This window comes from Phaeoacremonium minimum (genome assembly GCF_000392275.1).
Source record: "Phaeoacremonium minimum UCRPA7 unplaced genomic scaffold PA7_03_scaffold_84, whole genome shotgun sequence".
Classification (NCBI taxonomy): Eukaryota; Fungi; Ascomycota; class Sordariomycetes; order Togniniales; family Togniniaceae; genus Phaeoacremonium; species Phaeoacremonium minimum.
In genome coordinates this window covers 48,393-63,477 of record NW_006920991.1, presented here as the reverse complement: position 1 = coordinate 63,477, position 15,085 = coordinate 48,393, and the positions used below count along the sequence as shown (strand labels likewise).

General features: G+C 53.4%; 3 protein-coding genes across 3 annotated transcripts; 1 reads left to right on the top strand and 2 right to left on the bottom strand.

The window, feature by feature from the left end:
• Nucleotides 1-1,580: 1,580 nt before the first annotated feature.
• Nucleotides 1,581-6,211, bottom strand: UCRPA7_1361 (putative tho2 protein; the record flags this gene model as incomplete). Its single annotated transcript, XM_007913942.1, has 4 exons — nucleotides 1,581-1,814; nucleotides 1,891-2,086; nucleotides 2,139-2,233; nucleotides 2,285-6,211. 4 exons carry the CDS (start codon nucleotides 6,209-6,211, stop codon nucleotides 1,581-1,583), a joined length of 4,452 nt encoding a protein of 1,483 aa, XP_007912133.1.
• A 1,511-nt stretch (nucleotides 6,212-7,722) lies between these two features.
• Nucleotides 7,723-9,405, top strand: UCRPA7_1360 (putative homoserine o-acetyltransferase protein; the record flags this gene model as incomplete). The annotated part of the gene is made up of 3 exons (XM_007913941.1): nucleotides 7,723-7,725; nucleotides 8,252-8,301; nucleotides 8,352-9,405. 3 exons carry the CDS (start codon nucleotides 7,723-7,725, stop codon nucleotides 9,403-9,405), a joined length of 1,107 nt encoding a protein of 368 aa, XP_007912132.1.
• A 644-nt stretch (nucleotides 9,406-10,049) lies between these two features.
• UCRPA7_1359 (putative duf300 domain protein) lies at nucleotides 10,050-11,538 on the bottom strand (the record flags this gene model as incomplete). Its single annotated transcript, XM_007913940.1, has 2 exons — nucleotides 10,050-11,072; nucleotides 11,131-11,538. 2 exons carry the CDS (start codon nucleotides 11,536-11,538, stop codon nucleotides 10,050-10,052), a joined length of 1,431 nt encoding a protein of 476 aa, XP_007912131.1.
• Between the last annotated feature and the right edge of the window lie 3,547 nt (nucleotides 11,539-15,085).

Here is a 15,085-nt window from a genome sequence, read left to right as displayed (position 1 = left end):
AGACGGGCGATTGGAACGATCGGAACGATCGCGGTGCTCTCGACGTCCAGTGCGTTCATGCTCGTTTCTGCCGCCGGGGTAATCATCACCGTTGGGTCCCCTAGAATCCCGCGTGGGTGGTATGTTCTGTTCATTGCCGGGCGGCAGGCGATCTGGTACGTCACGACGCATGGGATCCTGTCTCTCTTGGACTGGAGTCGACACAGGAGATGACCCAGTCAATATCTGGGCATCTGACCCTGCTAGACGTTCACGTCCACCTCCTCTGCGTTGACTATTGCCGCGTGTAGGAACTTCGGATGATCCAGCTTGTTGCAGTGTGTTATTGATGCCAGCCAGCTGCCGCCGCCCACCAGTCCGACTCCGCTCGTTAGTCGAAGCCGGGCCGGTTGGAGTAGAATACAGGCCATGATGGTCTGATCCTGGGGTTGTAGGCACGTTTCCTGATCCTCTTTCATTCGGGTACATTGGAGGCATATTTTGGCGGGGATTAGGGGGCTGACTAGCCGGAGGTGGTGGGGGAGGCGCTATGTGGTTCATCCGATCAGGATGTACCGGAACAGAGTTCGCCTGCGAGGTATTACCCCCAATCTGCCTCAGTCGATCCGGGTGAACTCCCGTTGTAGGTGACGACGATGTTGCGGATGCTGGTGCATTTGGTGGCGCATTATCGTATTGCGGTCTGCGGGATCTTGATGCCGACGACGGGCCAGTGGGAGGTGCACGTTCTGGCGAAGGTGCCCGGTTGGTATCAATGGTTGGGAACCGGTTGTCAGGCCGAGAAGGCCCATTTGTTCCATGCCCCCTTGTGGCATTCCTTCCACGCCCACGAGGTCCTGAGGGGATGTCAGGTACAACAGATTGAATAGGATTGAGTCGACCATAGTTTGGGTCTTGTTGGCTGATACGACTGGAATCTGACTCTTGAGAGCGTGGGTTTGCGGGACCAGGATATGCAAGATCACGCGATCGGTCATTCATGTGTCTATCACCATCGCGATCTGAGACTCTATCTCTAGGTTGCGATGGCGGACCGTCACCAAAAGAATCCCTTGCAGATCCATGGTGTTCTGACGGATGAAGCCGTGAGTGATGGTCGTCTCGAGCGCCATTGACGGGAGGACCATCTGAGTTAAAGCGGTCGCCTCGTCGCGGTGACTGAGCTCGAGATAACGGTCTATCCCGTCCGGCATCTCTTGGGGACCGAGCGGGAGGACCGCGTTCAACTCGTTCAAGTATCTGAGCTCGGGCTGGATTGATAATATCCGGACGGTCTTCCTGTTGCAGTCTCGCTGCTCGATCTGGGTTGATCGGATGATCTTGAGGACCTGGTGCAGAAGGTGCAGTGGGGGGCGCTGGGAGAGGCGACTCGCGAGGTAGTCTGCTTTCATGCACTCGTCCACCAGTAGGCGTCCCTCTTTCCCTTGGCAGACGAGGTTCACGATCTGGTGGTCCAAGGTCTCCCCGACGTGGAGGCGCTTCTTGTCTTGGCGCCCAGTCACGTTCCGCGAGTCGTCCGGTATCTCTCGATGACGGATCGTTGGGTCTTCGCTCTTGGGCTGCAATATCGCGTGGCCTGTCTAGTCGGCCATGCTCTGGCTGTCTGAAGTCTCGTGGATCTCTGCTATCCCGAGGATCACGTGGGTCTCTGAGATCACGAGGATCTCGGACGTCTCGGGCATCTCTTTGCTCCCGAGTATCGCGGGAACCAGATTCTCTTCGTTCAATGATCTGGACTTGGCCATATCGATCAGGCCTGAAGTTGCCGGGAAGTGGTACATCTGGACGACTTGGTAGACCATGTGGAACTCTGTCTGTGATGGGGCGAGACGTTGATCTGGCAGTATCCGATCGGGGTGCGGGTGTGCTAGCCGGCAGCTTAGGTGTAACAGGTCTAGCAGCCGGTGCTGCTGTCAAGTCCTTGGCATCCAAGTCTTTGCCCTTATCCTCCACGCCAGACACACTACTTCTGCGAGAGGAAGGGTTTGGCTTCGGGGCAAGTGAATCACTGCTCTCTGCAGCTTTGGCATCCTTACCATCCTGGACCTCACCATCTTCTTCGACTTCCGTAGCCTGAGTCACATTGCTACAATTTGTTAGACAGTGGTGTCGACGGAGGCCATTGAAGTTGAACTCACGATTTTGCTGGCTGCGGCTTGAATTCCGGTGCAGTTGGTCGAAGGGTGGAAGATGCCGCGTCCGCATCTTTGGATGCTTCTTTTTCTTTGGCGGACTGTGGGAGATTAGCCATGGGTTCTGCAAGTGAAGAAGGCAGCTGCCTTACCGCATTCGTTCGGAATGCTTGAACCATTACCCATTGTGTCGTGCGTTTTATCAGAGCGGATGCGGTGGTTTGGGCAGTGACGGCGAGATCCACCCGGTGGGCTCGCTTGTCATCCGATGCCTCAGAAGCCTTGGTAGAGGCTTGTTCGCGGAGTCGTATAGCCTCGAGTTGCACCATCAAGTTCTTACCCATGAAGTTCACAGCGGGGAAATAACTGGTGATGGTTTTGAGAACGGTAAGGGCGTTTCGGATGTGCATCCATTCTGTGTCTTGAAGACAAGACTTCAGAGCTGAGTTAAGATTCTTATGCCACTCGTAGTGAGAATCTCTGAAGGAGGTATGGTCAATGAAAGCGGTGGGCTTGCCATCATCATCAAAGGCCGTAGCGAATCCAATGTAATTCCTGGTTTCTCCCTTCTGTCCTAAGGCTTCCTTTTCGTACAAATTTTGGTCGCCTTGCCATCGAGATAGATCCTCGAGAATGAGCTTGATGAAGCGTCCGAGATATTCGGCTTCTCGAACTGAACACGAGAAGATCATGGATCGAAGTCGGTTGGCGTTGAAGAACCGCTCATATAGAGAGGAAAGCTTAAAATTAGGAGCTCTGTTCTCGTGGAGAAATTTAATCACCCTGAAGCAATACTCCGTGTCAGTTGCCGAAAGAAGCATCCGAGGAAGGAGGCACTGCTCAATCAGTGTGTCAGAGATTGCGTTGACGTCCGCTATTGCGCCCGGGAACCATGACTTGGATTGCTTGGCAAGCCTGAATCTGGTCTTCTGATATCTCTCCACATGGGCCTTCATTTCTTCTCGAATGGAAGATGCCACGTCAAGCAACGCGCGCTTCTCCTTGTCTTTCTTGTTCATGCCATTCCTAGTCATGTCAGAGCGGTCTTTCATGACATCCTCTGCTGCTTTGTTCAGTCGGTCATGTTCAGCCATGTAGTTGGTTTGTGGAACGCTGAGATCGCTGAGCTGGAGAGACCAAAACATCACAAAAAACTCGGGTGATAGACGCGCCCAGATCTCTGGAGACAGGATTGGTTGGATACCCTCAATAATGGGTTGCAGAGAATCTAATAATGGATCCGATTTTCGGGGAGTTTGCGCTACTGGTGCAGCACTGCCATTGACTGGGGTATCATCCAAAACCATCTTGTCATTGACTGGCGCAACAGGTTGAACCGAGACATCCTCTTCGGTCATTGACAGATCACCCTCAGCATCCGTAGCTGGGAGAGTAAGTTGACTTTGATCATCCTTCACGGAGCCAAGAGCAGGAGACTTCGGATTGCTCATACGATATGCTAGGCTCGCCCGTCCAATCATAAAAGCAAAGCTCACATCGAGGCCGAAGTCCTGAACCAATGCGATAATGCCTGGTATGAGACTGTCAAACTGGTCCGCGCTCAGGTTGCTTCGTAGAAGATCTAGGTATTGCATGAAAGCCTGGTGTGCGTCGTCCAGTAGACTGGAGAGGTACTTGATGTGGGCTTGACTCTCCGGTACCTTGAAGACTCCCGACTGGCGATATTGCGCAAGGTTGATTAACAGTCCTCCGGCAAGCTTAGTGTCGATTAGGGCTTGCATCAACCTCTTTGCACCTCTGGTCGATTCGAAACGCCGGTCACCCAGATGGATCAACGTTTGCCGTCTAAGTACTTCGCCTCCAGTCATGGATTTGAGTTGAGCATCTGTGAAGTCGGCATCCGGAACCACGCCAGCCATGCTGGAGATCAGCTCCCTTAGCAGAACGAGATCGGTAGAATTGCCCTTGAAAAGCTGGTCATTGACATACTGCAGAACTGGTGTAGGTCGCATGTTGTTATAACGCTTGAAGACCTGTCCTGACAGCTTTGACAATGATTTCAGCCACTCGCTGGTGTAGAGAATAGAGCCTGCCTGGGTTCGGCTTCTGTTACCACCCAGGGCACTCATCAAGGACCAGACAAGAATATCATATCCCATATCAGTGAAATAACGCGCGCATTCAACGAATGCAGGAATCAAATTAGGATATGACTCCAGCTGTTCGATAGCTGTGTCGAAGACAACACCAGGAGAGGCAAACGCCGCCTTGGCGAGCTTCCTGGACATCGTAGAGATGTTTTGAGTTGAAACCCGCTTCAGCACGCTCAGGGTCTCTGACTTGGTCCGCGCAAATGCAGCTCTCATGGCAGGCTGCCGGGAGGTTGCTCCCTTGTACCATTCAGCATACATGTTGTACCGTACCGTAGTAGGGTAAAGATTCAGCATATTCCAAACGGCATTAACTGTAGCGGAATTAGAGCTGGTAAGACTCAATGCTGGAACGATGAGGCGCTTGAGAAGGTCTTGCCAACGATCACGATTTTGTTGAGATTGGTCGGTTGCCAGACTCTTTGTACCAATGACCGCAAGCTTCGACAACAGAGCTTCGTCTTTGCCGATATTGACGCCGGACAGATTCATGAGCGTACCGCAGAGTGTGAAGACATCATCTACAGTCTGGCAAACTGGCACATTATCCGCCCACTCATCCCAATAGCAGCGGTATGGTGCGCCGTCTTTCTCGCCATCAGGATGTGGCCATCGCAGTGGTCTCTTGGACGGCACCGGAGTGATCTTGATGCTGCCCTTCGGGACTGCGCTCTGGTCAGACTCGGGAAGTTTCTTGAGATTGGTGTCAATAGATGCCCGAGTCGCAGGCCGACACTCGCAATAGACCTTCTCTAGGGAAGAGTGCAAGAGGCGGTGAATATAGTTAAGGAGCTTCGGAAAAGCCTCAGGTAACCACGGAAAGCGGCCCAGGATGAACAGAGCCTCTGGAATTGCGCCGACTGTCAAGAGCTCCTCGAGAAGCTGAACCTTCTGGTAGATGACCTCCACGGGCTTTACTTTTGCGGCTGCTGCGGCCGCAGCTGCGGCTCTCATCTCGGCGTTGAGTTTGTTTGTTCGCTGCACATCTTTCTCGTCCTCAGGAAGAACTCCAAGCATGGCAAGCGCATTGGTTTTTCCTGTCTTCGCCCGCTCCTCTTCAGCTAGCAGCTTCATTCTAGCCTCTCTGACGGCCTCCATTCCGTCGTCTGCTGGAGAGACATGGGGATAAAGATCACACAATGAGATGAAGCCGATCTTGATGAGCAAGGCTGCCATGTAGAAGATGTTGGCCGGGAGAACGTCGCTATCGTCCTTAGCATCCGAATCATAGAACCGCAGTTTGAAACCGAGCAACTGAGCTGCGATTCGGTTTCCGGAGGGAGGTAGAGTTCTGGTGTTCACGATCCACTGGATCTCCGGGTCGATGTCTTTGTTTAACTCCCCATTGCTCGCTGCCTGGACCATATCTTGTAGGCGTTTCAGTTCGTTGTTGGCGACCTGTCTTCCACCCAACTCGAAATAGGCATCCAGATGGACCTCGCGAGCTCTCTCCCAGAATTGGACATCGCGGAGCCGGCGTTGCTCGACAATGACAGTTTCGTCCTCCTCGCTTGTCAGCCAGTGTGAAGACTCTGGCAATCCCCACTTTGGTAAGCCACCAACGAAAGTTGTGCCTATGGATCCAGCTCGTACTTGCGTGCGCGGCCACCATGAGCTAATTCTGAGGAATTTGACGAAGAATCTGAATTGCTTAATAAGGACGGATCCGAACACGTCAAGAGTAACGTCGAGTGCTCGTCCCACGTCCAAGTCGAATGTGCCGATAAGACCCTTCACGCGCTCGAAGGTAGCCTGTACCGTCTCGGCTGTCGGGGGCTCAGAATTGCTCGTTGTGAATAGCTCGGTTGCGAGTTTAGAGTAGCCCTCTGTTTCCTCCCGCAGCAGATTGTAGTTGGCTTGTCGGTAGAGTATATTTGTAGTCTGACGAATTCCAATCTTGGTGAATGTGTCTCGGATGAGACCTAGTTGCTCTAGAAATGCGGGCTCCAGGATTTTTCGCATAAGCATTGGGGAGATTTCGGTCGCAACCATGAAGTCGCGCAGCTGCGGTCGATAAGTGCCAGACTCTATGTCTAAGAATATCGAAACCGTATCGAGGAATTGTGTATGGGCGTCGAAAGCAGCCAGATTTGTGTCCGCATCCTCTGGACGAGGTCCCACGATATCCTTGACAACGCTGCCAGCTTCCGCCGCCTTCAAGCGGTAATCAAGCGTGGACTGCAGGAGTTCCTGGAAGATTGTGGAAAGTTCGGTGAAGTCTTCGTCATCGCGCGACTGTGATCCATGATCGACTACCTCTTGCCGGCCTCCAGCGCTCCAATTTGAGAGCCGAGAATCAGTTATAACATCGTAGCAATAGCCTGATACGATTGGAGATCGGGGAGGAGACGGAGGCGCCATGACGGTCGGTGCCGTATTGATGGGAGGCGGTGCGGTCTGCGAAGAGGCGCTGGGCGGTCGCTGCACTGTCGGAGATACGGGATTGGAGGAAGCTGAGAAGGAGTTGCCAGCGTTATGATTGTTCTGGCTCGAATCGCGACGGTCGTTCCGTCGTCCATTTCTGTTGCCGCCACGGCCTCCGTATCTCGGACCTGAGTCCTGATAGTTCCTGTCGTGCTGTCCTAGATTCGTATCGCCTGGTCGATGTGGTGACGGTCGGCCGCCGCCAGAATCGACGGAAGACCTCTCGGGTCTCTTTCGCTTCGGAGGCATCGTGCGATCAGTGGAAGGAAGGTCGCAAGGTGATCATGAGTGAGGATGAGTAGCTTGGTGCTGAATCAGTGTGCGAGAAAGCGCAGGTTTCTACGATAAAAGGTGGCTTGCTTTCTCCTCGGGTGAAAGTAAGGTTGAGGTTGAGGTTAGGTGAGGCAGGATCAAGAAATCCAAGTTACGCAGGTGGGAGAGTTGTAGATGGTGAGGTCGAAGACGGGGTAATTGCGCCGGAACAAAGAAAATGAAATCAACGGACGATTAAAAAGACCAAGAGAGGCCAAGAAACGTCAGTGTCACGGGGAAAGAGTGAATGGGAAGGCGAGACAATAGGATGGATTGTCGCGGGGCTATTGTGCTGTCGCTTCTGAAGAAGCAGCCCAGAGCAGACCTCGCGTGGGAAGAAGCTATTCGTGTTTTCCCCAGGCACACGGTTGACTGCAGTTGCAAAGGGACCCACCCGCCTCAGCGTCCAACCCGGCAAATGCCGCGAGCCTCAGGGTTAGGGTTGTACCGGTTCGATGACACTACTACCTAAACGGTGCTAGCGCAATGATGCAATTCAAGCCGAGCCCTGGCTGGTCCATTGAGTCAGACCAAATCGCTTCTGCAGACATATAGAGAGGGTCTTAGTGTGCCTTAGGGAGTAATTTTTCTTATCATACTCTGATATTCACACTCAGTAAGCTTACAGCTCAGGAAACGGCCCTGAGCACATCATTCCCCGTGAGACACTTATCGGTATATCTCATGTGGGAGCTTCAAAATGGCGTCGGAAGATCCTGTAACTAGCCCAAGCCAATCGAGCTATGGTGAGTACTTTTACCCCCTAGAATTGCCCCCGTTGGATCTCGTTCTGCGGTTCATCTCTACCGTCATGCCACTGGATCCAGTCCAGTGACTGACCGCCCCGGCTATCTATGTGGTGCTATGAAAGGAGACGAGCAAGCAAAGCAGATTGTATCTGATAGAAGAACGGTGGCTGAATACTTCCAAGAAAGAATCTCGTCTCAATCTGAGAACCCGTTCGCTGCCTTGATACCAGAGCAGCAAATCGCCATTATTCCATCATTTACTCTTGAGTCTGGAGTAACGCTTCAAAATGTCCCTGTGGCATATACGACCAGAGGCAAGCTGTCTCCTTCAGGGGACAATGCCATGGTAATTTGTCATGCCTTGACAGGAAGTGCCGACGTTAGCGATTGGTGGGGACCTCTTCTCGGTGGGCCTGGCAGAGCCTTTGATATTTCACGATTCTTCGTGGTATGTCTGAATAGTCTGGGTAGCCCGTACGGGACTGCAAGTCCTGTCACCGCCAAGGACGGTGATATCACTCAGGGGCGATACGGACCCGAGTTTCCCCTCACCACCATTCGGGACGATGTCAAGTGAGTCCTTCGTATCTCATCATCAAATTCCGTCAATTAATGCATTGTAGCCTACACAAGATTCTGCTAGACGATCTAGGCGTTAAGCAAATCGCGGCAGTAATAGGAGGCTCCATGGGCGGCATGCTGGTGCTCGAGTGGGCTTACTTTGGCAAGGACTACGTCCGGTCAATAGTGCCCATCGCCACATCAAGCAGACATAGCGCATGGTGCATCAGCTGGGGCGAGGCCCAAAGACAGAGCATATATGCAGACCCCAAGTACGATGACGGCTATTACCCCTTTGACGATCCCCCAACCACAGGACTAGGAGCAGCGCGTATGTCGGCGCTCCTCACCTACCGCAGCCGGAACTCCTTTGAGTCCCGCTTTGGCCGAAACATACCGGACCCCTCAAGACGGCAGACAATCCGGGAGAAGCCACGCCCCAGCACGCCGTCAGAGGCACACTTCCACATCCACAACGATGGCCACAAAATACATCGCCCTGTCTCCTCCCGCCACAACAGCCAGTCCAGCGTCGCAAGTCCAGCAAATGGCAGCAGTCCTGCATCGAACAGTGTTCCAGGAGACGCGGCGTCAGACCCGCAGTTCCACGGGCCAAAAGGAGGCAGCCTCACCGGCGGCGAGAGCGTGCCCACCTCGACGTACTTCTCCGCCCAGTCCTATCTGCGCTACCAGGGCGAGAAGTTCGTCAAGCGCTTCGACAGCAACTGCTACATCGCCATCACCCGCAAGCTCGACACGCACGACGTGTCCCGCGACAGGGCCGCAAGCGTGGCCGAGGCGCTCGCCATGATCGAGCAGCCCGCGCTCGTGCTCGGCATCGAGAGCGACGGCCTCTTCACCTTCGCCGAGCAGCAGGAGCTCGCCGAGCACATGCCCCACGCGCGGCTGGAGAAGATCGACAGCCCCGAGGGCCACGACGCGTTCCTGCTGCAGTTCGAGCAGGTCAACCGCTACATCCTCGAGTTCCTCCACCGGGTCCTGCCCGACATCATGAAGAAAGAGGGCGGCGTCGTCGTCACAGAGAGCTCTGTCGGCCAATTGACCAAGAGCAGTACCTTTGGTGAGGCGGAAGTAGAGGACATTACGGCGTGGTGAAGCTAACCACGGACTGTTTCCATCAAGCCACTACAGTTGCACCTTTTCCTTCACGATTATGAGCAGCCAGCACACAGCACATCCTTTCGAAGAAATTTAGGCAGGGGAGAAGCCATCTCAGTGTCAGCATCACACTCTACCCCTTGAGGTGGACATTTCGCCCAGGTTAGGGCACGGCGGTAAGGAAATGGGAGGAATTGTGAACAGGAGACGGAGCGATACCTCGAATAGTTTTTGCATACGGACGTTCAACTCGTCCCTAGAATAGATAAATGATTGAAAGCGGGATAGGCGATTATGCCTTGATGATCAGCAATTGCTATTACCTGCAGTCTCTTGGTGACGGAACAATAGACTCACTTAGCCTTGTATGAGACACACTTCTATCCAAACATTCAATTACTGTGGATATAAGTGTATGGTAGGTAATTATGTATTCATTGACAGGACTTGAGCCATGCACTGCTGTTCTATCATGTCACCTACAGATAGTCATACGTTCAACCATGAATGAATATCAAAGAAGTGGTATCCATGTCCGTTTTCTCCCCGAACGCCAGAAGATGTTAGTCCCCAAAACAAGAATGATGCCGCCGTTTCAATGCTCGCACGCCGTCATGTAGCAAAATCCACGTCACTCCACTTCAGAACGCAGAACCCGGCTGTGGCGGTCCTCCGTGCGGTGGTTGCCTTGGTCCCCACAGCGCCTCGCCCACCACCGACTGTGCTGGATCTCTGGGGTTCCGCGTCCGCGTCGGTGAGCCTGACGCCGCCTCCCATTCTGCCTGTCCAGGAGCGCCGTAGTACGGGTCCGACGGCGGATCGTACCGGCCGTCTCGGTACGGCGACGGCTCGTCGCGCCTCCTGTTCGCGCTTGACGGGTTCGGCTGCGCGTTGGCGATGAGGCCCGCGCTCTCTACGCCATCGCTATCCGACCGTCCGCGCGAGGGATCGTTCTCCGTGTTGTACATCATGTCGAACTTGCTCCGCCGGAACTCGGTCGCAATCGGCAGGTGGTCGGTGCTCTTGACGCCAGGCTTATGGCCGCGGTAGGCCGTGTCGACGTTCAAGCGGTCTCCACCATGCTTCTGCGGCGACATGTCGTCCATATCGAGGCCGGTCGCCGACTCCTTATGCGGCTGGTAGCTGATGTCTTCCTTGCGGTGCTTAACGCCAACGAACAACCATCGGATACCCCGCCCGAACGCCTTGACAACATCCCAGACATTCATAGCGTCCCAGATGGCCTTGAGACCAAGGAAGCCACCAGCCGGCGCGAGATGGGCATTCTCTCGTGGTGGTACACCACAATCCGGACTCGGCACCGGGTAGAAACCGGGCTTAGCATTGGGAAGATAGGGTCGGTAGGGGAAGGCCCAAAGATGCAGAATGGCAAAGAGCGCCATCTCGAAGCACAGCAAAAGCGAAGGGATGCCGACTTTGATATCGGGGTATGCCAGCACGTCGTTAGCGTGCACAATATCCACAGTAGACGAGGTGCCGACAGATATAGCCATGGACTGCCAGAACGAGAGGAAGATGACCAGCTTGATGGCCAAGACTTTCAGAAAGGGTCGATGCTCGGCGAGCGGCTCTCGCAGCTGGACATAAAACTGGATAACGCAGTACATTGCTACCGTGACGGCCACTGCGTCCAAGGCTGCAGTCTATAGTTTCGTCAGTTAAAGACAACTCAACAAGGGAAGAATCGAATCTCTAGCCTACCCAAATGTGCCCAAATACAGGACTGTTAGAACTCTCGCAATAACGGCCAAAGTACTGCGTCACGACGGCAGTGATGGTCATGGCAACTCGGATGAAGCAGTAATGATAGATGCCGATCCAGATGATATTGAACCAGGTCAAACCGCTCTTTGGCGTCCTCCATGGGCCTCTTTCGCCTCCACAGCAGGCCTTGAACCAGTTCAGCGGCCAAACCCAGGCTTTCACCGGCTGCATCATCCGGAAGAACTCTTTCTGCTCGTGGACATCAGGGGCGACATAGTGACAAAGAAGGGCGAAGAAAGACGAGATGGCGAACGCCTCATAACAGTCGGTAATAACCTGGAAGTAGATCGCATGCCAATAGAAGCGGAGTTGTAGCCAAGATGAAGTTGCGTAGATCGGTACCATAAAGAGGATCCGTATGATGCTACCGCCAAGTTAGCTATGTTATTTTTTTTTTCCTCCTTGCAGAAGAATCTAGGGCTGAATGTCTCAAAGGACAGGGTGGGACATTGTATCAACAGACGGAGCGCACACTTACTGTTTCTGTTCCCGCGGTTTCGTGTAGTGCAGCGCATGCATCCATATCAGGTACAAGCTTAATACGATTGCGACCAGCGTTCCGGCCGCTGCGATGATGAGCGCGAGTTGATGGAAGGTCAGTGGACCGGCGATTGCAATCTCTGAGGTTGGTAGAACTGTTGCGACAACCGTTAGCTGAAGAATCCGGACAGCATGTTGAAGAGGGAAATGGCAGAACGCACTCCGTAGATCCTCCAACGTGGAGTTGCAGGTGAGATTCATGTTGAAGGTGTCCTCTCTCGCGCAACCATCGACTTTCGAAAAGCGCAGATGTTTCTGGACGTCTCTTCACAAAGACCACTGCGTTGTCCAACTCGATGACTCGTTTCCGTTATCGATTTGAGATCCTGCTGCAAGACCGTCCCTTTGTCGCATATAATCCCTATTCAATCCACCCGAACGGCCCGCGCGTGCGCCCTGCGTCTTGTAGGTAGTCAACTCGTAGTTCGTTGGCCTTATTCCTCCCACAATCGAGTAGTTTTGTGAACAGTCGGTCTCCCAAACAATCTCCTTTTCTTCGAGTTCTGGTGTGTCTTGTTCAAGATGGACCCCTTCTGAATTGTAACACTGTGAAACGTGCGAATCGGCGGTCGTCCAAGCGGATTGCGGCGTCAACAAGGGAGCGAGACCCCAGTTCAGTCGGTGTCTTACGTCGCCACGTCCCGTCGTTGTCTGTCGGTATCGATAACTAGGCTCCTAGGGTGCCAATGTCGGCCTGTTACAGACAATCTCTCTGGGCGAAGGGAAAGCAAGATAGTGCAGAAAGAGACACGCGATAGGCAAAAGTGATTAAGGAATGATTAGAAAAGGCGGAGATTCTGTCGTTTCGTATCGTATCGCCAGTCAGCTTTTTTCGCATTGTCGACATGGAATTCTGCCCCGTAGGATGGGAGAATCGGCACTCAGCCCCCCTGGGTGCAGCGTTACGTCGTCCAACCACAGGGAGCTATAATGTTAATGGGTGCTATACAACACACCTTGTCCAGTCAAACGTCAGTGTGCATTTGCATGTGTGTGCGTGTGCGTGTGGCAGGAGGCCTTCCACCTTACGCAGTTACTGTAACAGCGTCGTAGTCTACTGCATAGTAGCGTGTTGGAGGGGGGCTTGGGAGGCTTGAAAGGCTTGAAAGGGGGGGGGGACCAACCCGCGCTGGTTCCTGACAAGACCAGCCTTGGCATTGCTTAACTCTGCGGGAGCGGGCTGACGAATCCTAGGGGTCCATTGGGGCCATTGGGGTCCTCGGCCACTGGAGATTGCAGGGTCGACACAGCCTTTTCGGCTAACCTCGCTCAAACAGCCCTCCCAGAGCCACTCAGAGCCAGTCATCAAGCCCTCTCGTGGCATGCTGGTGCTGGTGCTGGTGCTGGCTGCCATGATACAGCGGGGTCAACCGCACCACCACCCCCATTAGGTACATGCGCCTCACAATCAACAAGGTTGGGTTAGAAACACTGAGCGAGGCTGAGCATCATCAACATCAACTCTCCTTCGTACCACTCTCGTTAAAAAGAATGCCATTTTGCCCACAAACCATACCGGTAGTCTTCTCGATTTTATTTCCAATCCCTACTAACCGATTGTCAATCCACCACGTCGAGACACATCGAGACACACAGCTATTTGGCCTAAAGTATTCGTCTCGAACCCACGAGACAGGCAGGATGAAATTCGCATAATCATCTCCTAGCTGGTCCCAATTCGTTGAAGCTATCGCATGGTCTACGACAGCACTTCGCCTTTTGGATTCATCGTGGACATCTGAATCATCAATGCGAGAGGAATTGGCTTGACTTGTAGCCGTTCTCAGCAGAGATAGACTCACAGTAGGAACTCAAAGCTCCCAAAGCCGCCCTGTCACCCGACAGCTTTCATGCCAGATGGGATATCCACCTGACTCAAGATTGTTGTGAATCGACCTTCTCGAAACAACGCAGCTGAGCTCCGTCGACGATAAGATTAACATCCAGCCAGACTGCCGTTACCTACCAAGAACGTGCACCAACAGCGAGTGTAAACCGTTCCGTCACGATACTTTCACCCGTCCGTCCACAACGCCGAGAAACACCCACGCCCAGCTGAAGCCCTCCTGCACCCAAGAGGCGCCAGAGCGCCTAAGCCAGTTTTCCACCGGCGCCGGGTCGCGCGTTTTATTTCCCTCGTCGCCCCGCGCCGCCCCATCGCCGACACCGAGAAGGCCCAAAGGCCGCAGCTCGCCTCGCCCTGCCGGAGCTTACTGCAATAGCAGAGCCCTTCAGCTTGCGCGGTCCAGCTGAACATGCACACGCCAGGCCAGGCCATCACCTTAAGATTACATAGCGTCGTCATACAGCCAGCAGATTACTCACTACTAAAAACTATCCGTAATAATGAATCTGAGATGGTTCTCCTTCCTTCCGTCTCCACCAAGATTCGGATCTACATACACTACACTACAATAAACAACAAGCAAAAGAGAGAGAAAAAAATCTCCCACGCGACACGTACCCGTTTCCTAGTGTTTGTTCTCTTCCACAGTGCAGTACAGTACCGTACAGTATGACAGTATTGACAGTAGCACCACAGTAGATCTGAAACAACAGCCCGATCATAAACACTCCGTTTTGGCACTAACTACCACTACCTACCCAGGTAGCCCGTATGGATACATACACAAAACCGCCAAAATGACATCAAGCCCGCCAGAGGATCTATCATCCGCGCCCCGCGCGAGAGTGCGATCGACAGGGCGCGCAGCCAGCAGCCAGCACCCGCACCGTCCGGCTCGGCTAGGTAGCCGTGACGAGAGAGAGAGAAAGAAAAAATAGGGTGCTGTAATACGGTCATTGTTGTAGCTGCCGCCCCCTGATTTACCCTACGAGACCATCTTGTTGCCTCCCTCCCCCCCGGCCGCCCAGTTGGTTGGGCCGCGCCCTGCATCGAAGCGAGGCCGATCATCATCGCAGGGTGTAAACTCCTCCTCAGATTCTGTTGTCAGCCTAACATTATTGATTCACGTGTGTGGGATACATCACACCACGCATCCTGCTTATATGTCTTATATAGAGATAGTCATGCTTCGGGCACAGACATAAACCTCATCGTATCGGTTGCTGGTGAGATATATCACACACAGATGAGAACATGTCGTCACAAGGTGCGAGTTTAAGCAAGGGAGGTAGGTTTGGATGGAATAATCTACACATTTTAAATCGCTCCAGAACCAATGAGGTGAATCCCCCATCAGCAAACCCGGAAGCCGTCGCTATTCCACCTATGGTAGTATCATATATCGCTAGCCGGCCAGTGGTGAACAACCATTCTGAAGTCTCGATGCTCGTGTTCCTGTTATGTACAGTCCCTCGATTAGTTTCTTGACCGCGCCAGCTCTCGGTC